Here is a 27683-nt window from a genome sequence, read left to right on the forward strand (position 1 = left end):
TCATATTTGGAAGAAAAGTCGTTATAGCAGCGGCTGGCAGCTGGCCAGTATCCGTTTCCAAGAATGTAACAGATTTGTCACGACGCCGGAGGTGGGGAAGATAATCGCTTGTACATCCATTCGATCTATTCGAAGTAAATACAGCACCCTTAGAGTCGTTTTCCTTGCTTCTCGACTGTGGATGACACGAATTTCAGTATGCCAAGGCCTATTATCGATAATCCACTCTGTCCGTTAAAAATCGACTTATGCTTTATGTGCCTATTTCGCAGGTAGGACGCCATCTTTTTAAAGGTATATAGTGAGCTTCACGTGCCTCTTAAGAGATTTGTTCGAATATTTGGTACGCTCATCAATCATTCGAAATACGTGTGCCAGAATATGATATTATAATGAAGGAACGCGATTCGACTTCTCGCCAAGCTTCGAAAGGCTTTTAAGATTTTTCATATAAATTTCATAGAAAAAGAATTAAATTGGATTGAATTTTTATAAGTACATTATAACTCGAATTACTGTTTTGTGTGTTTCCTGATTATGCGTTAATTATTACTTATTATTAATTACAAAATTAGAAAAAAATATGTCGAACTTTTAACATTATGAAATATTGCACTTTTGCATTTTTATTAATTTTTATTTTAATTAGAAGATGTATTCTCTACATTTACCCGAAAAATATTTTAACGAAAAATTTTTTTTACAAATTTGAAATTAATTTTTCTTTACCGAGAACTTTTTGAAAAATCAATATATGATATTTTGCACTGAAAATATAGAGGATTTTTTACGACTTAAATATCAAACATGTAAATAGATAATAAAACTTTATTCTTCAGTCAATTTCAAGTCGACATTTTATCAACAGAAATTTAATTCGGGTCGTACATAGCAAAAAATTTATTTATTTATTTATTTATTTAGTTAAAAAGTTGTACGAAATAATGGCTTCTTTTAACATTTTTATTAAAGAAAATGTATTCTGAATTTGTTAAAGATTCTCGCATATTATTTTTAATTTATTACGTGTATTACTAAATGTGTGAATATATTAAAATCAGGCATTTTATTATAGTTTTCATAGATGGTATTTCAAAATGGTCACTTTTATTTAAAAATAATCAACAACTAAATATATTCTTCTTATTAATATTTACGTATTATCTTTTTTGTTATTTGAATATTATAATATATTTGAAGCTGAAATTTAATTTTGCAGTCCGTTAGCACCACAAATAGGATAATGCAACGGAGATATAACACGTATGTTTCGATTGTGGTTATTAATCTATACCCTTATCCTCATTTATGCTGGTAGAACGTGTTTCCACAATAATCGTGCAATAGATGCTCATTAGAAAACCGATAGTTTGGTTATGGAACGTGATAGGCTACAGGTTTACGTGACGATGATTTACACCGATAATAAAGTACGTGTCACGAGATGATTAAAATTGCTATAATTATTCAATAAGCGTTGAATGCATGTTTTTATACAGTTTACTATTAAATATTTTGATAATTATATCTTAAATTAAATGTTAGTTAATTTTGCATAAAAATTAACTGACAAGGAAAACTTTCAACATATTAATCAGAGTATTTAGTGCAAATTGCAAAAAAATATTGTCTCTATATCTTAATTAATTTTTTTGTAAAAAAATTTTTTATATTAAAGAATTATCGTGCATCTTTTTTCTAAAAGTGCAGGCGACGATGCCATAAAAATTCTATATAATAATTACGAATTGATGTATTGTCAGAAAATTTTTGTAGGCAACGAGAGATCTGTATTATATTTTAAAAATGATAAAAATGTTGGATCAAGATAACAAAAAAATTAATCTTTGATAGATTGTAGAAAACAATTTTTTAAAATCTTTTTTGAACAATTATAATTTATAAGATAATTGTAGGAAAAAGAAAGAAACAAGTTAATATTTGTTTCTCCAATTTTATATTATAGCAGTATAATGCTTATATTGACGTGTGCAGATATTATTAGAATGCAACAAGGCATAATACGTTTCTAAGAGATTATTTATGTCATTATTAATTCTGTTTTCATAAGATTTCCGGGTTCTTCATATAGTACCTCACGATGGGGAACGCGGTTCGTTTATGGTTTATATGAATGACAAGCGTAACTCAACAACGTCAAAGCTTGGGATAACAAATAAACCTGATCCACAATGTAAGCGGACTGCAGTTTCCTGTAACTAACCGATAATTTATGCTCGTTACATATCCGACCACAATCTGGATGGCCGTAAACGTAAATACCATTTGTAAGATTATATTGCGTAAGGGTTGCGCAAAATTGCGTCCACTGCATTTTGTTATCAAATAACGTATAATTGAAAACGGATTGTACCAACAAGACAAAACGTGCATGCACTCTTTATTTTATTCCTTATTGTTTCAAAATAAATTATTAAAAGTTTTTCCAGTATTTATGTGGACTTATCTCGGCAAATTGCTGGAACAGTTAAAACTTGTTAGCATGCTGAGAAAAAAAGTGGATATAATATGGTCAGATGTAAAAATACATTATTAGATATGAAAAGAAAATCTAAATAACATGTAATTTTATACGATCATATCGCGCAAAATTTCGGATCTGATTATATATAATCGTATAAAATTACATGTTTTTTAGATCTTTTTATATCTAATAATGTATTTTTCATCTAACCATATTATAACCACTTTTTTTCTCGGGTATGTTGTTTCGTTTTTGGAGTGTGTTAATACAAGAGCTTGTATAAATATTTGTAGTACACTCGATCGAGAAGTTTTTTTTAGGGTAAGTGTTGCGAGCGCCAGAAAGAAAGATTTATATGAGGTTTATAAGAGTTTAATAAATAAGGGTCAATATTGAAGTTAAGTTATAAAACTTTATATATTTCATGCATCTATTTTATTTTATTAAACACACTTCAGAAATTAAACTTTTCTTTTGTAAAAAAATCTATATAATATATTGGAATATTGGTCAGAGAAAACAATATACATGTATTGTAAAAATATTATAAGACTTATTAATTTTAAAGCTTAATTTACCAAATTCTTAATTTCCAATAAATTGAACAAAATGTTGATGTTTTGACATAAAAACAATTATTATCATTTTTTAATTTTTTTTAGTATGTGTAAATGAGGAGCATGGTTATTTTGAAATATAATGTGGCTATACTACAAATATAACATGAGTATAACGCGAATAATTAAGAAGGACAGCAATTGCAAGCAAATATTTATATGTAGTATGTTTTCGTGTTTTGAATATGGTAAACAGAATTCATATAAAGCGTTTTCATTTGTTTTGCACATGATTAAAATTTCACATTATATTACGAATATATATTATTTCACGCGTACTGCATTTTCGATCAAGTTTATTTTTTGGTTCAGCCATTCCGCGAGAGAGAAGAAATAACAGGTGTTTGTGCTATTCAAAGTCCGCTAACCAGCCAAGAGAGACAGAAAAAGAAGGAAAGAGAGAGAGAGGATGTGCTTCTTCGTGATATTTTTACCTCGCCTACTATAATGCGATTGCAAAACAGATTTATCGCCGCAAGGTTAAAAATTATGAAAGCATAATGGAGTTGATTATAATCCTCTTCATTTACTATAGACGCATTGAGATAATAGTATTACATTTCTGAAAAAAGTCGTTCATTGAACACGATTCAAGTCCATGTATTATTCTTCTTTTCTCTGCGCATTAAAATACTTGACATGAAGAAAAGAACGGTTGCATCGGATTGCTTTCAAAAGAAAATAAAAATATCAAAATAAGAAATGACCGAAGAAGGTGAAATGACACCCGCGAGCTGTTATCCACTATACTCATGAAAACGCGATTAGCTTTGTTTATAGAATGTGTAGTCCAATTACATTGGCAAACGTAATCGAGAAAACGCGAGAATCTAATTGTTTATAGTAAAAACAAGAATTCTATTTAAAAGAATCTGATTTATCTCATCCTCTCTTCTAGGACAGATTGAAAAGCAAAATCTATAAGATTGTGTCTTTATGTTATAATTAAATTACTTATAAAATTATTTTCTAAAGAGAAATAAATTCCGATATTGCTAAAAAGCCTTTACAGTTTGATATTAATCATCTAATGCTCTATGTTTTGCAGATGTAATTAAATAAAAAAGTACTGCCAGTCCTTTTATCGCTTATTAATGTTGTTCCGCAGCCGAGAGTTTCCTTTCGTATAAATTGACTGTCAAAATTATCGACGTCGTTACTGAAATCGCTTGACTTTTCTACTTACAGTTAACATCGTATTTGGCAGCCGCCGGGCAATTAAAGATGTGCGGTACACGATAACGTTAGCGATATGATAATTCGTGCCTCCGGTTGGCCCCCTTTTTCCGCAACGAACGATCTCGTTTTGCGGCCGATAGATTTCCGGGGCTTATTTCCTCCGTATAAATAGCATAGCGAGAAAAACTCGGCCGAATCTGCCGTTGGCGCGAAACGGCGAAAACTTGGGAGTATGCCATCTCGAGATATAAAATTGCATGGCACGACTCGTCGTGAGTTGTTTTATACGTTTCAGTAATTAGTATTGGACATCCAGACGATAATGCATATTTATGTGTTTTTGGCCTTGGACATTGAAATAAATCAGATATCTTTCTAATCACCGTAGTATACTTCTCAAATCGAATAACAATATTAATTATCACATTTGTCTTGGACGAACGTACGTTTCGTCTAATCTGTTTTACAAGCGACTAAATATTTTTTACCAGATTTGCTCTTTAAACAGATAATGAATAGAGTGTTTCGATCGAAAATTGTTCATGCTTTCGCTAGACACTTCGGCTACATATCTCGCGATACGAAAATAGCGAGGGCAACTCGTGACGAGTCTGCCCGAGACCCACGCTAATTCGCACGCTAAAATAAGAACAGCAATCTTTATTTATAGTGAAGTACGATAGGTCAGATTGCCGCCTTCAGGGCAAATCAGATGGCTCCCCGATGCATACAATGCATTATGATGCATTTTTCACGATATGGTGTAATATACAAAAACTCTTTATTTCTCATTTATGCGCGTCTAAATTTATTTTACGTTAACTTATCTAATAAAAGGAAAAACAAATCCGCTTTATTTAAATACATTAAAAATAATTTTTTATTGTATGCTTTTATCACTGACGTTTTTCTTACAATTTTATAATATATAAATTAACGGTACTTATATACATTGAATCTTTAAATTTCTACTAACACGTTTCTAAGAAATTTTCTGTGTTATATAAGAAACTTTTAATAAGAATATTTAGTACTTGATAATACAAATAAATAAAGCAAATCTTTTTCGCAGAATATAAAGGGATTAGTAAAGATAATTTTTTTTTTCCGTAATCAATTCTGTTTTGATATACATATATATTGCATTCTATCCTTTCTCTTAGTCTATCAAGGAACGCTTTGTGTCCCGGAAGATCGATGGAATGAAAAGGAGCATAACTCATAAGATATAATACGCACTGTCCAAGGGTATGTGCAATTACATGAACAGTCTAGCATCAACTCGTGTCGAACAGACTAATTAGCATATGTTCGTGATCTGAATTACGAACGTCATATGAATTACGTGTCACCTGACACATTAATCCGGGATAGAATCGCGCGATACGTCTTTAATGAGTAGATTCAAATTGCTCTCGTAAAGCAGATTATAAGGATCTGCCGGGGATGCCCACTTGCAACCGTTCGGGTTTGCAGGTGTAAAAAGTGAGTACGTGTAGTAATATCGGTGCTTAATAACTCGATGCTGTTAGAATCGTGTATCCTGCATGTAATATTAACTCCGTTTTGACATGATCATAAGCATCGCGACGTAAGCTACGGACACGAATAATCATATTCCATACTTAATTGGAAATTGAAAAGAGATTAGTTACGATTTAGTTATAAGAACATAATACGATGCGACCAAGAAAAAAAAACGATATAAAGATTTACATAGAACAAACCAATGGAAGAAAGGAGAAATAAAGTTTAAACAGTTTATTTTATCTTAAGAAAATGTAATCCTTAAAATAATCCATTCGGAAATTGATTTAGTAAAAATAATTCTTTTATGACGTCTGTTAATCTGATATGGCTTTAACACAATCTACTCAAATAAAAATAGAAATTTAATGCTTCTTTGTTACTAATTTATTATCTTATTAATTTATTTTGGACTTTGTTGCTCTACTTGTTTCGCATTAAAAATAGTGGTTGTACCGTCTACCTGTCATGACATAGAAAGGAATAATTAGAGAAGGTTAATTTAAAAATATTCACGCTTTGAGAAGCGGGAATAATTTATTATTTCACACATATATAATCATGACAAATTCATCCCGAATGACAAACAACGGAGACGCATGATATACGGTTCTCCTGGACATCCTGAAAAATCGATGTAGCCAATTCTGTGGAAGGCTCGATATCCTCGTATCGGCAATCTTCACCGAGACGTCTACGCTTGCCGAAGAAGAATTACACTCTCGGGTGGTTCTGGGTCCTCCTTGGTTTTCGTCGTTGTCCTTTCGCAGGAGCAATTGGTTGGAAAAGTTTCCGGCAACGGAGAAGGACGAGCCACCGCCGGCGATGATAACCCAGTAACCCACATTCCCGCGCGGAAACGAGTCGATGGTGGGAGCGAGCTGGTGACGGTGGTGGATAGCCGAACGCTCGACCGTTTTTCCGAAAAGGGGGATGGAGAACTCGTCGTGGCCGGTTCAAACGCAAGTTCAAACGCAAGCTCGCCCTCTCCGTGCTCCTCCTCTTCCTCCTCCTCGCTCTCTTTCTCTCTCTCTCTCTCTCTCCCTCCCTCTCTCCCCCCCCCCTCTCTCTCTCTCTCCCCGCTTTCGTCGTCGTCACAGGTACAGCTGCACCCCGTTAACCCGGTGACGTTCGCACCGTCGGTACGGCCAGTCGCAGAAGGGGGATCGGGGGGGCCGGGGGGGATTAGAATCGATACCGGTCACGCGATGATAACTGCCCCCTCCGGCGCGGCGGTGCGTACGACTATTATCACCTGGCCCTTACCGCCGTAACGAGGGCAAGCCCATCGAGGTAAGACCAGGTCGACGCGGGCTTCGTTCGCGAAACTATGCGCCATGTTACGCAAGCCTCGACTCAGACTCCCCTCGCGGAGTGCGCAAGGCTCAGCCGCGCGAACGACGCTGGAGAAGAAAATCGGGAAGGAGCGCGGAGCGGGGTGCGTTGTAGCACCTGTACGTTGCAGTTTACATCGTGATTAATGAGAATTGTGTTGCGCTCACTTAGCTCATCGTCACTGAACTTGCCGATGTTGGATCTGGGTTGCTTGCATCAAGGCAGGGAGCGGAATTACCAAGAAATTCTAAGAAAACTGTTAAACGCGAGCGGAGATATATCATTTAAGCACGCTAATCCGCCGAGGATTACATGGCCGTCGTGATTTTATATATCATTGTGCGAGGGAATTCGCATTTCTGAAAATATTTATGAAGCTTAATTACCTTTCGCTACGAAGAATCCGTATATTTTCATTAGAATGTAAACGATCTGCGCCAAAGTAAGATAAAACTATCTCTTTAGATCTGCATATTGTAATGAAGCGGAAAATATTCGTGTACCTATTCAATCCAGTGTTGTCCAGAACCGTTAATTATGTCGTGTCAACCTTACATTGATTAGCACGAAGCTGCGGGATGTAGCTTTAGCGAAATAAACTTCCTTCCGACGCTATAGAAAGTTGCGTGGAACGGGGCGTTTAATTAAATGAACCGCCACCCCGGGGATGGCGAGGTAAGCCGCTCGTTTGATTAGGGTTGCGCTAAAAGCACGCGTCCTGGCTTTACTCGCCCAGACGAACGAGGGTGACGCTATAGATACGTGATAAGAGTAGTGTCTTTATACGTACTTATGACGCGTCATGACGTTCTTTCAGCCGGAAATGTCGTCATGTCTGGACTTCAAATAAAAAATGTTTCACAATACGAGTAATTTCCCACAGCGCTGTCAAGCATGTGGAATTTTTGAGAACCTGATGTGAATAAAAGAAAAGAGAAAAAAGAAGAAAAATCGGAGCGATACGTGGGCAATTTCCCCGAGAATTTACACGGTTCGTCGCGCGAAGGCACCAAGAAGTGTATCGCGAATTTCTGATCTGAATATACATATATCAACGCGTGACTCACTGCGTTATGAAGTAGTGCACTATTTTCAGCGTCGCCTATTGCGGTCGGTGGCGGCCGGAACGAAGGAATCTTATTCTCATATGGGAAAAAATTAACCAAGCCAGGCGCTTGTAACAATAAAAACCATCTTTTTAACATTCAGAAAATATTATTTGCCATTGATGTCTCACGAGACGACGATTGAATATTTATGATTTGACCCGAGACTCGAGAACACTCGGAACAGTTTCTCGGGCACTGATACTCGGAAGGTATCCATCCTCGCGTCTGTTACAGTCGTAATGGAATCACAATATTCTCGACATATTATCCTAGGGATCCATATTTAATCGGCTGCATAGAATGAGTAAAATGCGATAGGACTGTTTATAGTATCCGTCACCAGTACGTAGTAAGTTGTTTATGTAGCTGACAGTCACTTACTACAATTTCTTCGTCTTTATCATGGCAATACGTATCTACAAGTATTAGCCTAATTAACACTAATTAACTGCAACAGCCAATTTACATGTCCGAAATAATAATTGCTGCGCGCATATTGTACACAATTTTATCTTTTTTTCCAATGTCCTCTTATTAAATTAAGATATAAAAATTACACAGAGAGAAATAAATCGTTTATCTCGAGATGTAATTTGTACCGAAAATTAAAGTTTATTTATTTAGTTCTTATTAAAAAAAGTGTAGATGTTATTTTCATAAAATAAATGATTTTGATATACAACTCATACAGTAATAAGTGGCTATTGTCATCGATAAATATTCTTATAAAAGAAGAAATAAAATTTCAAGTAATATATTTCCTCTTTTAAATATATTTGAAATTTTACAAAGTCAGCGCGATAAGAATTAGCGAGGAGACACTGGTAAAACCATTTAACACTCGTGACAATTTAATGTAGAGGATATATTCGCTATATCCGTTTATACGCTGCACTTTATTATTTTCCGGACAGCGTAATAATTTTTACTTCGCGCGCGACCCACTTTACCCGCCAGCGAATTTTTCGGAGTATTAGACGATTCGTCCGTTCGAATTTCCTTTGTGCCGATTCGCAAATTCGTTGAATTTTGCGAAAGACGTTCCGCGAAGACGGTCCGTATCTCTCGTCCCGCCCGCATGATTTTTCCGAGTAAACGAAACGGGAAATTCCCTCGGCACGGCCCCTGCGACCGTTTTCGAATGACCCAGATCTTCCATAGTGCAGCAGCGGCACGCCGGCCGTAGTACCGCATGCTGGAACGATGCATCCGGAGACCCCGGGCCGTGTACTTCTGTAGCGTGTACGTGCGCATCTGCGGACGTTTGGAACACACGTGTGGAACATACGTACGTGCACGCAAGACGTGGCGTTCGCGAAATTGGACACGGCGCCCGCCGGCGAGCTTCACTTTCTTACCGCGCGGAGAACATATTCTGCCGGATGTCGAATGAATTTCCGGTAGGACATCCTTCGAATTTCGGGGGGAGTTGTAGCGCAACATTCGGAGCACACTGAATTATTCCGTTAGAATATCTCGCGCTCCTTCGATAGAGGAGAGTAAAGCGTGCACTTTATTATTGTATGAGAATTTGAGAAATTATGTACTAGAATAATTCAATTCTTTTTGGGTCACCATGTCCCTGACGAGAGAACAATAGGCGTCTGGCTGATACATCTTTTAGTGGCTACATTAAATTGATTTTAAAAATCAGTTTACTATAGAAAGGAATTAATAATGTTTTGGAACACGAATTTTTATAAAACGTTGATCATAGAAATATTACTACAAATTTTAATTATTTCAAATAACTGCTAACATTAAATGTCGAGTTTTGATCGAGTTTTGTACATGAAGTAATTAATTGATGTTTAAGGAAGAAAATATATTATACAGTGTATAAATTTGAAGCTAATTTTTAGCAGAACAAACGTACCATGGAATATTACAAAATATTACTTATAAAACGAAATATAAAAAATTTACACATGAATCTCATCGCATTTAAAACTAAGTTTTGTAATGTAACATGATCTGGAAATTATCCGAAAATGTCCGATTATTTTTACGTCAAATATAATCGAATCCAGTTAATATTTTGTTAAAATGTGCTCATTATCAAGTATCACGAAATGATAAAAATAGCAGCATATATAAAAACGAGCGACTAGTGTTTCATAAGTCCGAATGACGTTAATACTATTGAGGGCAACAGAGTGAAGAGACACTAACGTACGAAAACAAATTTCCGTGACGGATCTGAAAAGTGATTTTTGTGACGATTTTTACACACAAGTCCAGAGTCTTGACTCGTCGCGGCGTCGGGTCAAACTTTTCTCTCGGTTAACGGAGAGTTAGCCCCGCTTTTTGTTAATGGAGGATGACCCCGCGTTCGTTTTAAGCGCAATGGGCAGGCGGGTAGTTTCGCGCGACGCACAGTGAAATTGTTCGAAAATCTAACGAGGGAATATCTGGAACGAAGCCAACCGGCGAAATCGATCGGCCGGCAGGGCACATAAGCTACGCCTTTTTATTTATTTATGCTACGTGTACGTGTACCACATACTCGCGCCCTCTTGCACGGGGGGTCCCCGGCCAACAAGTTGCGGCATTTTACGTGCGACCACTTGGTTGGTGGCACATCGACTTCGCGTCACAATCGCCTTTCACAATCGAATTTTTCTACGTTCTTTACTGTTCGGCAATGCGGGAGAAAACGAGAGATGCCTCTTTCTCACTCTTCCTCTTTTTTTCTGTAACAGTCTTTATTTTTACACCGGTGCATTCTTGGCGCCATCGCCCATCCACGGATCTTCCGCCAGCGGGATATTTTCTCTCTCTCTCTCTCTCTCTCTCTCTCTCTCAAAACTCAAACATAATAAAAGTTTCTCATAAATCCGGTGTCCGAGAGTTCGATACGGTGTCCGTTTATACGAGCTCGTCAAGTTTGAGATCGTAAATCCGTAAACTTGGTTTCCCTGCACGGAGTATCTGAGATATCGTATCGAGTCAAAGCCTTTAATAAATTCGGAATCGATTTCTGCTTAACGGAAATTTCATAGAAGGCCGTCTGAATCGCTATCTTCCAATTTTACTTCTGTATCTTGTTAATTTAATCTAGAATTGTTTCGTTCATGTAAAATAGAACTAGATATTAATTGAAAAGTAAAAATTTATATTTTATCTATTATATAAAAACAATTGTCCTGACTGATTGACTGACTTATCAACGTCCAGTCCAAACCCCTAAACCTAAAAACATGAAATTCGAGGAGTGTATTCCTTCCATGATGTAAGCATCCAGTAAAAAGGGATTTTTAGAAATTCGACCCCTAACGGGATGAAAAGGGGTAGAATGTGTTTTCACGGATTCTCTCCTTAATATTTCTTAGACTCGATGAGATATCGACTTGGCCTTTGCTTACAACGGTTACCCATACAAAAAACATAATTCAGGATTTTGCCTTAATCAACCTTTAAAGGGACAAATCTAGATTCAGGGGTGAATTATAGAATTTTTCGCAAATTGTAGTAAAGCACGGGTATATCAAACTAGTAAATAATATAGCGGTTATTTTGTATTAGGAAAAATTGAATAGAAGTTATTAAAAGTATATACAACGTTTAAAACTAAATCTTGTAGTAAACAATTTTCATATCTATTAAATTCATTTATATTTCTATTATTCAAAATCAAAAGAGCACAGAATTATTTTCTATATAAAGAATTTAAATACTTTCTTACTTTTTATATTATAAAACGATATGTGTTAATGGTTTATTGATTTCTTTTGCAAGTATTGGTTTGCTCATTGTAATTTCGGGTGCATGATAAAACTCTTAATTTCTTGTAACTTACTTAATTTATTAACTGTGCCATAATACTTTAGTGATGAATATTATGTATTTATGTATACAGCGCGCGGAAATATTTGTTTCTTGTACCAATAGGTTGTACAGCAGTATTGATGAAGTATAAAAGCCATTAATCGTTCGTCCTACTTTAGTTTAGTTCTTTTTGGAACACGTTAAGTTACTTCATAACCAGCGTAAAATTGTTACAAACTTTTATAATACACATATAAAACATGAAATATAAATTAAAATATATGACAGAATACTTATATTGTGAATAGAAGTATTATAGGTAGAATATATAGCTCTGCACATTATATGAATGTTTCTAGAAAAAGCTGAATATGCCATCTTTTATCGCGATATTTATAGTTCTTATTAGTGACAATTAATTCTCGAATTATATTTTGTTAATTTGAAAATGAACACAATTCATATTTCAATAGCAAAATAAGTGCACAGTAATTTGCTTTGAACGCCTTGGAATTATTAATAAAAATTTCGCTTTTTAATTAATTAAACAAAGAAATATTACGCATATTATCTCCTTAGTCGACAAAGAAGAGAGTAACTTATTTTAAATATGTAACTATGTCAATTAAAAGAAACTATGGAACTTGTCTCTAAAAGAACTGTTGAATTCAACGCTCTGTTATTTATTTGGACTCTTGCAATGCAAAACTTGTCAGCAATTTATGTTTTTCAGTCACGCACGCTTCGAATCGACGTTTTATTAAACGTGGACTCTGTTATTCGTGAAAAAAAGAACGCAAAATTGTGTATGGATGTCCTGCATATCGAAAATCCCGCAGAAAATGGTCTCTCGGGGAGGGAGAGAAAACGATCTCTACATGAAATATTCTTATCATAATAATGATACTAGCCATTACCCTGTAGAATATCAAACGAGTTATTAGCGCGGCATCCAGGGAATTGTTCAGTTCGCGGCGAGGGCGGGTACGCGTTGCTCCAGGAAGCACCGCCGCCGTCTAGTAATTTCGCGTGGTGCAGCCGTTTATCAAGTCAATTTGCTGTAATGGTCGTTAGGAGCACGACAGGTTTGATAAGGGCTTAAATCGATGACGAGGTGGGAGTTCGTTGGCTCCCAGGGAGAGAGGCGGGTACGGGGTTCTTATTACGGTCTTTAGGCGCGATAACCCTGAACTTTAATGCTCGCCTGCCAGCTAGCACAGAAACGCGAGCCTCGGCCTCCCGGCCTGTTCTCCACGTGGTTTCCGCGAGCGACGCGGCGAAAACGGGCCGGGTTAAAAATAATTTCGACGTTAAAAAAGAAATGCATCCGGGGGAGCTCGCGACTTCGAGTATCGTCTCATGCGAATTCATGAGATCGACTCCGCGGGGTCGTCGTCCTTTCGTCTGTCTCGGATGCTTCGCTCCTTCCTCTTTTCTCTTTCGCCGCTTTTGTTTGGCTGCTGTTATTAGATTATCTCTTCGCCATTATAACCGATCGCTCTTCGTCCCGCTGTCACTGCTTCGTTCTTCTTCCGTGACCACTTCTCTTGTTTCTTCTCTATATCATTCCGTCGAGGACCGCACCTACTGTCTATTTTCGAGCGGTGTCTATGTATAGAGTTTCGCTCTCATGAGACCGAGACGCGTCAGGAATATCACGCGGTATGCTGGTTAGGTCCTACTTCTCGCTTTATCTTTCTGTCTCTCTCTCTTGTTTTGTCGTCTCTCCCTTGTGTTCCTTTTTCTCTTTGTTTACTTAGTTTACGCCGACGCGTATCTCTTCCTGTCTCTACCTTTAAACAGATTTGTAAAGGAAGATTCACAAGAAGAGCGTTACGTGGATGCTATAAAATAGTTGCGAAGTAGACTGATAGGGAAATTACACGTGCTAAACTCTGACACGCCGTTGGAAGATCGTCTTTCTTAAAGTAACTTCTGAAAAGATGCCCTATATGATAAGTTGATCTAATAGAGTGTGCAAAGTAAAATATTCTCTGAAAAACTAATATCTTTCTTTTATATAGCTCTTGATATTGTAACGAGTGTTATAAATTATTAATTTTTAACGTAGATAACTTTAACATTAACTTTTGCAAATAATTTTAACTGAGATGTCATTTTTATTTTAATATTAAATTTGAATGCGTTTTTTATAATCTGGAAATTTACTTTTACTATTTCATCTTCTTTATAAGTTTTATATTTCTGGCAATAAGAACGTTTTATTCTCTCGGGAAAAGCGAAGAATCTATAATATAAGAGAGATATAAGAAGGATGAAATATGCTGTCATATAAAATGTAGGTACCGATAATCGTACGTAAGAAAGGTATTATCATCTCTCATATAATATCGAAATTATATGCTATTTCTCCATTTAAGATGAACCACGAGTACCGACAAATTTTCTTGTGTAATATTAGAAAAATTCCCAAAATATAATATTTCAAAGTATATATATAAGTAAATTAATTAATATTTTATTTGATCGATTTGTTAATCAATCCTTCGCAAAATATCGCGTTCTTTATCCGATTATTTAATTTGTCTCAATAATTTAACAGAATTAGGTATCAAACATCGAGAGCTGTCGTTTTAGGTATCTTCTTAACGCAGGGATAATAAGGATCGCCGATATGTTAATGGATTCGCAGCACATTCAATCCTGTATACGGACTACGGACGCTCATCGATCTTGTGTTTGACGCATGCATCGCGTACTTACATGCATACGATCATTGAGCTGGCCGTAGCCATTGTTTACAATAATTATGTACAGGCGTGGCTGCGCAGTTCGCAATTTTGTGTCTGTGCAATGCATACCTAAATATACTTCGTGTACGAGAAATAGACTCTCGAATGGTTGAGATACAACCGGACCTGGATGACGCGTGTATGTGCGTTTCCTATGCGCCGGCAGACCGTTTACCGGATTTCGATTGCTCGGTGCAATATTATTTTCCGATACACGTCATGTGCTATACGTTTTATATAACATAAGTCATCATTTGCGGTACCGCGAATATTTTTGCTCAAACAGTGGATGGGTTATTGAATTGCCACCACAATTGATGACTGCGCAAATTACTTCGGTCATTTAATTAACCGCTTGTCTTCGGTGACGATGGTGATCAGTACTAGTCGTCTAACGAGGGGTTTAATCAGGTCATTAGCGCGTTTATTCGCGCGAAAATTTTGCGCAACTTTAAAGTCGTTACATAGTGGTAATTTGACGTTATAGCGATCGTTAATAATATTCACTGGTAACTACCAGTATGCTTTGACACGGTGTCGAGTATGGGGTGTTTTGGCGCTTGTCGTAAACGTTACTTCACATTTGCTGACAGTTATCGGTTAGACTTTGCGTTACACGACACTGGCGCGTGTCATATCGAAAATAAAGTGATACTACGATTTAATGATAAAAGATCGCGAGGATGACAATATATGAGACATTCAAATTGCGAGCTCTTGCGAATGTTATTCTGACAGTGTAACTTTGATTAGGTTTTGCTACGGCGATCACAATATCTTTACATCAAATTAGCGAACTAATCGAGAAATAAGACATGGCATATTTTTTGAAGAGATTATTTGAAATGGTGAAAATTACATTATTCGGAAAACATTAAAAAACCTGCAATGCGCGATAAAAAACTATAAAGCATTTATTTTTATTTATACGTTTAATGATACATCATGTATTTAAAAAGAATGTTTGACGGGAAAGATTTCTGATGATGCGACTTATTGTCTGTTTCAGGTGGTGTTAGTTTTCATTCTCAGTATAGCATCGCTTATAATATACTTCATCGATGCCTCCAGGTGAGTAACAAGACTTCGATGGCGGTGTTATAATGCGTGGCTTTTAAGTTTATCACAAACATTCATGCATATTGTTTTTATTCTTGCGCAGTATTGGTAATATTATAACAGCACTTTGTAGCTTTTTCTTGCGGTTTAATTAAGGGCGCGGCGATAATCGCTGCTAGTTTAATCGCTGCTATTTTAGTCGCCCTTTCAGCGTTGCTTTTTTTAAGACCGAGACCTTCGCGTGAGTTCATAAGAGATGCTGACCTAACATCCGCAATCCCGTGCTTTTATGTTACAGCGAAGTGGTGGAGCGTTGCCAGAAGTGGAGCAACAACATTACTCAGCAGATAGACTTAGCTTTCAATATATTTTTTATGGTCTACTTTTTTATACGCGTAAGTAAAGATCATCCGTTCTGTCTGTCAATGAACTTTCTGGCTGGCATTAAGACCATTAAATAGAATGCAAGTTTGCTACAAAATTCTGTCACATAAAAATATAGACGTTGTTTTTTATTTCGATAAATTTCTTTAAAAGGAAAATTTATACAAGAATCTCACCAAAATTTATAATATTTATGAAATATTTTAAAGTTATGAATAAATACGCTTTTTACGAGGCATTTTGACTTGCGTTTTACAGAAATTTTTTGGGAATTTTTTTTCGTGAAATATAATATTCGACTGATTTTTTATTTAAATATACGTTTTTGTTTTTTATGCGATTCCCGCAGTTTATCGCCGCCAGTGACAAGCTGTGGTTCATGTTGGAGATGTATTCGTTCGTGGACTACTTTACGATACCACCGTCCTTCGTGTCGATATATCTCGATCGGACGTGGATCGGACTGAGGTTCCTCCGAGCCCTACGACTGATGACGGTCCCTGACATCCTCCAGTACCTTAACATTCTAAAGACATCGAGCTCTATTCGTCTCGCCCAACTCGTATCCATCTTCATTTCGGTATGGTTAACCGCTGCTGGCATCATTCATTTGGTGAGTCTTATCCTCTTTTTGTATTTAAAAAGTGTTTTACTACAAATATTGAACCGGTTATCTTGGGTTTGATAATATATATAAATATATATATATAATAATTATAATAAAAATTATAATAAAATAACAATGAGGCTATTATCTTAATATTTAACATCTTGTCTCTTATAATTTCTATGATTTGAATATTCTCAATAAGAAGAATATAATCTTACATTACTACTCGATAATATGTATTTCTCACAACTCTCCCTCACATTTCCCAGGACGCCATATGCCCAGAAATCCGAGAGCTTCGTTTCTTGAACATTCCGCGTTTATATCATTGCGCAGTAGTAAAAGCTTATGGTTATAACCCTACCAAATATAAACCGCAATTTCACTCTTGACACCACGCGAGGACGATCCTAAACGTAATAACATTGTGCCCGCAGCTTGAAAACTCAGGGGATCCTTTCGAGTTCACGAACCCACAACAGCTTTCATACTGGACCTGTGTGTACTTTCTGATCGTGACGATGTCCACGGTAGGATATGGCGACGTTTACTGCCAGACGGTCCTCGGCCGCACATTCCTAGTATTTTTTCTACTCGTCGGTTTGGTAAGTTATTCCTGTGTATTCTTCTCAAACAAAATCGAGTCACATTAACGTTTACGTACGTCCGTTAAAGAGCCTTCTATACCGCGTATAACATGCCCCTCGAGTGGCATGATTCTAAAAAACGCGTTTCCATAGATAATCGCAGTTGCATTTTTATGGCAGAACGAAACCACTTCGTGGATATATGCATGATTAAACTCTCTGCCACAGTGGTTATAATTTAAGAAATGCAGAATGTAGTATAATTTTACATAAAGTGTGTAAATAAATGAATCTTTGTTCTCGTAAAAATGTTTACTGCGTTTTTTATGGATTTCTTTTTTTTATGATAAATAAACATGCGAGCTTTGCGAAATGTCTTTTCTTCTTCATCGAAAATTGATCCCTTTAAATATACAGTAAATATACAGCGCGAAGAAAAGTCGAAAACTTGTAAAACTACGTACGAAACTCTTTTGTTATATCGGTCCGGGATATTCTTTTTTTTTCTTTCTTATCGATTTCGTGTGCATCCGAAGAGCTTTTTCGCTTGACTTGTCTTTCCGCCAAGTCTTCGCTGCGATCGCGCATATCTTCATCTCTTATCCCGAGAAATCTCGAAGTATCGCCGCAGAGCATTCCGCTTGCTACTTGGCGTTTCGCATAGCTCGTTTCGTCTGGAGCTCCGTTAGTTTTGCCAAGGCTCGTATATCAGAGCGGAACGATCGGCGAGACGAGCGGCCTCAAATTTACGTGTCCCCCGAGTCGCGAGACGGTGAATACTTTCGAGTGTACGGTGTTCTCCGGCCGTTGATCCTCCTGCATCGCGCTAGCACCGGGAAACAATTCACGGTGGTATTCAGTAGGAAATTGTTTATAATGTGTTGCGAAATTTTTCATTACGACACTTAAATTTCGTATCTTGCGATATCTTAGGTTCGGCATTGAAAGTTATTAAAAATATAAAAGATACGTGAGCTCTCCAGATGAAAACTCCTTTGCTTTCGATCGTTGATACAATCGTGACGTTTTTAGATTAGCCAAATTTTTATGCCTTGAAAACATTTTGAAAGTATTTTCCTTGTCGACGGTCTATATGCAGACTTTGTTTTACCAGTAAACATTAATGTAACTTTGCTGGTTCATGCGTATCCAAAGAGATAAAGCTTGAACGATAAGTATGTTTTCTGAATAGACATACATATTTGGAACTTTTATCGCGAATTTACCCAACTTCTTGAACTTTCTGGCTTCGCAACTCGAGACAAAGGGAAACGTGGTTGTAGCACTATTGAAATAAAATTTCCGTCGATGTCACGCGAAAATGGCTTTTTGGGGCAGAAATCAACGGTGGAGAACGGTGCCGCTCGTTATACCGAATCGATCGATTCGTTTGAACGTCGATGCGCGCATTGCCGCGAGCATGCCTTTCATGCGTACTTATTATGCGTATGTTTGTGTGCGGCTTATCGATTCATGTGAACTTTGCGCACATACAGGGTCGACTTGGTTGGGAATAACAACCTGTTCTTGAAATTCTTTGAAGACGCACATCGCATTTTTTTTCCTCTAAAACGCGAGCATCGCCGTTCAAACGTCCATCGAAAATCCAAGCTAATGTTTGTTGTCCGCAGCTCACCGTAGAATATTAATAGATAATATTAATTGATTATCGAGTTAAAGAGTATATCCTGAAAGTACGGTTGTTTGACATACATGAAATTCTGATACAGAATTGATTTGCTCGCGCATAAGGGCTTAAGTCGTTTCACGTGGAATGAGTTCCTTTTACTTTTTACAAAACAATTCGCTAATGTGATATGTCCTAAATGAGTAATTGCATTTTAATTACTTTATTTGTTTTCGAGTGAAGAAAATATGATATGTAATTATACAATATATTTTGCTCCTTAGTTTGCAATTGGCGGTTATTCAATTAGACACACTTCATCAATATATCAGAGATTGAAAAATTAAAGTTAAAGCAACTGTTGCGAATTAAGCCTTTATAGCGGTATGACGACGAACGTAAAGAGACTAATTTAACTCAAGAGTTTCACTCCTTTTCTTGAATATCGCTCAAAATTTGTTTAAAACGTGTTCCCTATTTCCTGTAACTTATATATGTATGTACATTGAAAACGCAGAAAAAATTCCTATTATTATATGAAGTTTGTGATAACTTGGACAAGTTTGATTTGAAATGTTAGCTATGACAGTAGAGACGAGAAGACAAAGATATCGGGTACCTCAGCCTTATGCCTCAATATCCATTATATCACATTTTTATTGGAACTTCCAAAATGTGTTAGGATACATTATTTCTATCAAAACAAAAAGATTACATTTAACGGTCAATACCTTTTTTTCTGGCAACTTGCACACAATCAGGGTTTAAAGCACCATAGAAAAATCTTTTATCTCCAACATTAAATATATATCCATTTGTGCTTCTGTAATCTGATTTAAATTTTCTTGAGGAAAAACTTTTCGAAGCACTCTGTATTATTAATGAGCATAGAATTATTAAGAGCGGAACCTCAATATATGAAAATCACGATGGATTTCGTTAGCAAGTGTGTGAGATTTTTACACATTTATATTTTATAATTAAAAGATAAGGCTTCTAATAAAATAGTAATAATAATAATAGATTATCAGAATGCATAGAGAGCGTTTTCAAATGATAAAATTTTGTATATGTAGAATTATTTAAAACATTTCTATCTACACGTTATAATCGAGCGATTTTATGAACACGATCTATTTTAACGACTTGACGACTACAAAAGACTTAATAGCCGATATAAGATAGATTATTCATTCCTTTAGATTAGAGCAATAATTTCTTCCAATATATTATTCGAGTTTTTGACGCAAAAATTTCAATTTTTGTTACCACGTTTAACAATATTTTAATCAAGATAAACGATTAATAAATAGACACAATTTCCAAAAACGCAGCTGAGGCATTTAGCATTTAGTCAAAACATTTCGCTTACATCGAATCGTGTTTCGCATCAGGTTAATTTGCTATATTTGCGAACGCTCGAGCCTCCCGATTCCGGTGTTACGTGAGATGATGAAAGAAATAATTGCGGCCATGCGTATTTGTACGACACATCGTAGTTATTGAAAGCATATACTACTTATTCTCTCTCTCTCTCTCTCTCTCTCTCTCTCTCTCTCTCTCTTTCTCTCTCTTTCTTTTCTTCTTTCTCTCTATCTCTATCTATCTTTCTCTCTACCTTACGGCTTAAATTGGTTCTACGAGTTTTGCTACAGCCACTGTCTATATCTTTTCTCTTCGATCTAAAAGTCATTTGTAGCTAATAATGCGGCGAATCGATTACTCGGGTACGATCGATTCGGCTTGTCATGCGAATGCTGCGGTATAATGCTACGAACTTATTTTTTCACAATGTTAGCGAGTATTGAAAGTACTTTTATTACATGAGAAGCCTCGAAACTTGAAACTATGGAATTCTATCGGAAATCCCGTTTTATACTATTGAAGTGCACGGATAAAACTCACGAACAATTTACAAGAGCTCTTATTACAAGAGAAAAGTTACTGAAAAGCCACATAAATATTTTAATGCTTAATAATTTTTTATGTTTGTGTGTAATGTAAAAATTGAATAAACCCAGTTTCGTAATTATACTAATTATTTTATAATTGAGACTTAAAAAAGTTACTTTTACTCATTAAAAAAGGAATAGAGTAAAAATTTTGAGATTAATTCATTTTTTATGACAATGTTTGGTTAGATGAGTATCTGATTTGAAAAGAATGAAAAGTTTAAGATAACAAAAAAAAATTCACAGAAGTAACACAAGAAACACGATTAACTTGTTCTTGCTCCACGGTCAAAGATTCGAGGTACTCATTACTATTATATAAATCTTTTTATATCAACCTTATCGTATCTCTCTCGAAGAGCACGAGGCCCAGTGGCTTCGACAAAGTATTGGTGTCTGTACGCGCTTGATCTTTAACTGTCCACATTCTGTCTGTATGTGTATTTTCTGCGACGCTGATACGCTGCTCATATTACGACGGAAGATATTATTCTGACCGCTTGAACTTTATTTTATTTTTTTGGAATTGTCGGCCGTATGGTACTCTCAGTAGTAAATTCCAATTACGATGAGATATCAAGGGTGAACGCGAGACTTAATCAAAGCAATGTTTATCCGTTTCGATATTACTGGAACGTTCACTTCGTTTTCGCTCCCACAATCGATAAAGAGCGATAGCTGCACACACAAGTAATATAGTTTTATTGTATTATAGGACAGGAGATGCCACTTTGTCTTTCTATCGATTTTAAATGGCGCGTTGTAAACTTTGTTAGAGAACAGAGATGGAACTTCTCGAGATGGAGTATCCGCACGATTTACTTCAAAACTTTCCCTCGAATTGGCATATTAGTGATAATGAAAAAATTGAGTTGAATCGTCTTTACAGAATACAAACGGAACAAAATTTATGTCCTTTTCCCATCAAATATCTTAAATTATTTATACGAATAAATAATTAATGTAAGGCTTAATTCTCAATCCGACAAACTTATACATTTTATTTATAAAAATTTAAAATAAATTAAATTAAAGATTATACTTTATTATTAATTTACAAAGTAATTTTATAAAACACTTAAATATTGTAGCTTGTATTTATTAATTATGTAACTTTGAATGAAGTTATGCGTCATTATTATTTCAGATACAATCGAATTTACTTACATTTTTTATTCCAATTTATTTCATTAAATTCCTCAATAAATCATTAATCTATATTACATTTATATAAGTTTCTGTTTACTACGCATTTTATATCTGGATATAAAAATTAATATTTTGTACATTTATTATCTATTATTTGAAATATATCGAGTGTGTTGGAGAATATGTGGTATGTCCTGTCCATTATATTTTCGTGTATTGCACCGAGAGGTTTGTAACCGAATCGTTGGTCTGTTGATTAGTCAGCTGGGAGTGAAAAATCATGTCCTTGTAACACATTTAAAGGGGAAGGTTCTTTTGGAACGCTTTCAAAACGCTTTGGCACTCATTTGAAAGTGTGATACCTTGTCTCTGTGTCCCGCGACGGGCGAGGAACTCTTTTAACCGAACTCGGTATAATATTCCGAGAGACACGAGCGGTAATAAATCCGAAATTAGACAACGCGCGGTCGTAAATTAAACCAACTCAGGCAAGCTTAAAAGATCGATAGACTCCCGGTTCATTGCGAGTTCGGGCCCGGTCGCGAGTACCTAAAAGTAACACAGAAATGAAGTTGCGCATTGTCTCCGATTGCATAAAGGGATGAAAAGAAAAGACTATACTTTTTAGGATTACAAAGGAAAAGAACTAGATTTTATAGTCATACATATACACACGTTTAATGTTAGCCTTAAAATAACTTAAAGTTTTTATATATATATTCAAATAATATTTTTTATGTATTGTGTATTGCTAATATATTCATATTGTGTATTGCTGATCCATTTATCAGCATAAAAAGCACCTTTTGATGAGAACAATTATGTGATACGGTTATTTGAACTATATAATCGTATTGAGTATCCTTGTTTTAAAATTTATAAATGTGGTTTTCATATGATAGAGAATTATCGCAAATGGTATACATGCATATTCTAATTTACGGTCAATCCAACATAATTTTATACTAGAATGATGTATCAAATGAGCGACGCATTCAAATGCATCCATACAGAATTTTGCTCATAAATGCTGGGTCATCAAATTAATTTATTCACACGGTTTGCGTTATAGTGTTATTACAAATATCCGTTTATAACAGCCGTTCGGTTACAAACCCTTTTGCAAATAAATTCTTATTTGCAAGGCTCGTGCAAGTGAGAGTTAAATTTTTATTTTCAAGTACAATAATCTCTGTCTTTCTCTTTCAGAATAATCTATTATTGAAATACTGATCTACAACTATTCGCGGACATTATTTATTACAATTCGTGGGATTGTGCGTTAATATACTGTTTGCTAAATTTCAGAATATGTGATATTTTCGCTAAGTACCTATCACTGAAGTTCTGAGCTCCGGGTACGCGACTTCTCGTCACTTCGCCGCGTATACTTGACGTACGGCGAAGTGATCGTCGGTCGTACAATTCGCTGCTTCGCCATGCTACTTTACAGGATATTTATCCCTGGCTGTTTCTTGAGAGCGTACATCATGTCGAGCGCAAAGTGTCGACACACTTCTCTCTCGCTGTTCTGTCTCTTACGATGATTTCGTTGATCGCAGTGTCTTTAGTTGCCTGGTATCTATAAAGCTCGCGACGCAAACAATCGCGGATCTCTTCCAACGCCTATATTAAATGGCAAATTACGTGGCGTGACACGACACGGCACGACTTTATTGATCGTTTTATGATGGATCATATCTTTCTCATAGCACCCGGCATTATAGATGATTTACATAATAGCGCTTCCTTCATTTTACACGCGCACGAAGCAAGATCGATTTGTTAAATTTCCTTTCTGCTTCCGTTCATTAAAACTGTTTGCATCTTTCACACACTTCTGCTTTTTAATTTTTAATTGTTATAAGTTATATTACTATCTTATACAATTTTTATTCTATCCGTAAACAGCTGAATTACAAGATTGGTATTAAATATCATTACCTTATCAGATAATCTAACAATAAATCAAATAACACAGAGTACTAGTCACACAATTTTGTTATTAACTTATTGAATGTAAAAATTAGAAAATTTATTTATTTATTACAAATAAAAATACTGATCTTAATGTTTACGAATAGACTTCTGCTGTTTTCTGTCTTTATTATCTTTTTCTTACTATACTGTTTTTACTCATACTGTTCACACGCTTAAATATTACTATACTATACTGTAGACACGCACATATATCTACAAATAAGAACTGAAACATACACAATGGATAATTCTATACGCGGTTGCAACAAAATCTTCGTGATGTAAGTATACCGATACATGATATAATTGTAATAAAATCTCTTTTTTGGCACAAAATAGAATTGTGATAGAAAATATTTCACTAAAATTATTGGATTTTTAAAATCGATTTTGATCTATTTTATGCTATTTTTATGCGTTGAATAGCAGCATAAAATAATTATCTATCGATATTGATTTAATACGTGTTACTTGTTTATAATAACTGGATTAAACTTAAATCATTAACATCAGAATATAATACCAAATCATATTAAAAATTACAAATGATTTTTATACGAATCTGTGTTCCATTGTACATCATAATTATTATCTGAATTATAATTTAAATTGATGCTTTTGTGTAGAATTAACGGTTTTGCAGAATATATATTTTATGCGCAATTGCTTACGTATAAAAAGATATGTTCTAACATTTTTATTTAATATTTCGCGGATACGGTATTGTAAGAAAAGAAAAGAAAAAAAAAGCAGAATTAATTTATTTCTGATAGAAACTGAAACTTGAGTGAGAAATTTTGCTAACATAATTACCAACGAGGTACTTTTCACATTGTACGCTTTATTATTCATGCATCGACACGTTCCATGATATTGATATACTTAAAAGCATCGCAATTTTCGTCAATTTTTTAAGCACACGTTTTTCAAGCACATTTTTCGAACACGAAACGTAAGAACATAAATTGTTGCCTCGTCAGTCGCATTTCTACTCTGTTTCCGCTTTTTTTTTCCATCATCCCGACGCGAAACACGCACTTAACTTACGCCATAATACGGCGCGAAAGCACTGCTGCTAGACGCAACCGTACATCAGTTGACCCAGTTTGTTTTCTCAACGATCCGTAGTCGCATAGTGTTTTCCAGTTATGATTTCTATTTGCAGGCAATTTTTGCTAGTAGCATACCCGAGATAATAGAGCTCGTAGGCAGTAGGTCCAAGTACAGCGGCGAGTTCAAGCGGGAGCATGGAAAGAGGTATTACTATCAAATTTACGTTCTACAAAACCCTCTGTCTCTTGTTCTATTAATTTTATTTTTCCTTTTCCAGTATGTCTATGTATATACTTATACTTATACTCGTAAGAATTAACGAACGTACACGCGCAAAATACATAAATCACCCACGCAGACCCACACTCACACACACACACACACACACACGATGCGCAATTTGCACGCGATGCACTCGCATACACGTTTGCCATCGTGATAACGTTCATCATCGTTCCGTCATCGTTCTACATTAATGCAGAACGTCAAGAACTCAGGATCCCATGATGAATGCATGAAAATTTACAGCAGTTGGAAGTATAGAGTTGACGACCGCGCGCGTATAAGCGTCATTGGCGTTCCCTTTCGTTTCCCAATGAATCAAACGGCTCTCCGTCCACGGTGAAAGGTCGAATAAAACGAGGAGGAAAGAATTTCACGATCGACATGGGCGAGCGGTGTTTCACCGATAAGCGGTGGAAGCGTTTGGAATAAAAAATCTCGATATTCGCGCGGCTACTGCATATTTGCTCGTGTATAACGAGCACTGAATCAGCGGGGTATATTTTTGCGTTGTGAAAAGCGTAATTAAAATGTATGATTTGCGATTTATAAATGTGCATTTTTAATTTATTTTTTATCATTTTTTACAGAGTAAAAAATAACGGATGGTGATAACGTATATTTGAGTGGCGTGATTTTAAAACTGTTGATATTAAAAAATCAGAAGCTTAATATTTATGTAAATACGATAAACTGTGCAGTTATTTTTTCTACATTCTTGAGAATACTATATATTTTCTAATTTAAAATTGTATGAAATATTTATACTAATTGAATTAAATATCTTGGAATTATTGATGCTATATCGAAGAAATATGTCAAAGCTGTTGCAGAATCAGTTTAGATATTCGAAGTAAGTACTAGCTACGTGATCGTCGTAAGAGTGTAAATCGATTTTATTATTACCGTAACATTGAATGGAGGTCACCCGTGACCAGGTAAATGTTGAGCCATCTGCGACGACCAAAAGTAGATTTCATTTTTTGGTATCAGTCCAAGTAGCTCCTCGAATTAAAGCCGATAAAGCACAGCTGTGACTTAAATTGGTATGCGCATAAGCACTAACAAAAGTACCGTCATTACCTTGAGTCACATTCTCCTGTTTTATATATTTTTGAAATTCAATTCGCATAGAGTATATTTATTAAGGAATATTTCAATGATCTAATTTTTGCTCTGTATCACACAGCATTTTAATTTTCGATAGTTTTAAATTTAAATAATATACATGTTTATACAAGAGGTATAGTAGTAGGATATAATTGTACACATTTTATTTTCCATTCAAGTTACTAATTATTTTTTATACTAGTTTTTGAAACAAATTGACGAATCTTTAGACGTTAAAATTATTTAAATAATTAATTTTTATTAATGATGATTTGACGTTCTAACGAGTGCAATGACCTTTCACCGTGTGATGCCAAGTCAATTAAAAAAAAAAGAAAAAATGACTATGAGAGTGAAGACTGCGTGTAAGCCCAAAATGACGAGAGAAGCAGCTATGCTTAGTAAGTTTGTCGTATGCATGTACTTTGTACTATCAAAGAAGTGGTGTTTTTCATTATATATCGATTATCGTTCTATTTCTATGGCACGAAGCAACAAGCATCCGTGTTTTTTATAATATTAATATAGGTACATATAATATACAAGATGATATTATATCATATGGCTCACAAAATAATGCGAGCGAAAATGACTTGATGGATTCCGTATCGTGTTTGTGGAATTTAATCTCAAGAGTGATAAAATTTGTGAACGTCTTTAAAATAATCAATGTCAAACAAATAATTTGAAAAATCTCATATTTTTTCATATCTGATTATTTTAACTGAATAGTAGCACTTTCTAAATTTTTTTTCTAACTCCATCAAGTTTCTTCGCCGTTACATTAACTATTGTTTATCAAAAGCACACTTTTTTAACAAATTACATGATTTGCCACTTTAGTCTGCTACCTTTATATAAACATATACAGGAATACAATGTTACTTATTATATTGCACCACATTCATTAGGACGAAATATCAGTGCAACTCTTGATACATCTAATATTCGAGTTATTACTGAATACATAATTCTTGAAATCAAATCATGTAAAATGATCGCAACAGATTCGGTAATATTTGGTAATATTGTTCAAAAAATATTGAAGATATAATTTTATTGGTTTTAATTATGCGTAAATTGTCTTGCATGATTTGATTATCTGTTTTACACGAAA

The 27683-nt window shown here is 35.3% G+C and overlaps 1 protein-coding gene across 10 annotated transcripts in view; it reads left to right on the forward strand.

Annotated features, from left to right (window-relative positions):
• Slo (calcium-activated potassium channel slo) overlaps window positions 1-27683 on the forward strand; it is a 102345-nt gene that overhangs the window by 23827 nt on the left and 50835 nt on the right. For 7 of the 10 annotated variants that reach the window (XM_071795296.1, XM_071795301.1, XM_071795302.1 and 4 more), the window contains exons 2-6: window positions 15783-15844; window positions 16131-16227; window positions 16566-16829; window positions 17264-17431; window positions 25287-25378. In XM_071795296.1, the coding sequence (XP_071651397.1) occupies window positions 15783-15844; window positions 16131-16227; window positions 16566-16829; window positions 17264-17431; window positions 25287-25378 (683 nt within the window). The remainder of the gene's footprint in view (window positions 1-15782; window positions 15845-16130; window positions 16228-16565; window positions 16830-17263; window positions 17432-25286; window positions 25379-27683) is intronic. The other 3 variants (XM_071795295.1, XM_071795298.1, XM_071795305.1) reach the window with 1 other exon arrangement.

Source organism: Temnothorax longispinosus, chromosome 12, assembly GCF_030848805.1.
Source record: "Temnothorax longispinosus isolate EJ_2023e chromosome 12, Tlon_JGU_v1, whole genome shotgun sequence".
Classification (NCBI taxonomy): Eukaryota; Metazoa; Arthropoda; class Insecta; order Hymenoptera; family Formicidae; genus Temnothorax; species Temnothorax longispinosus.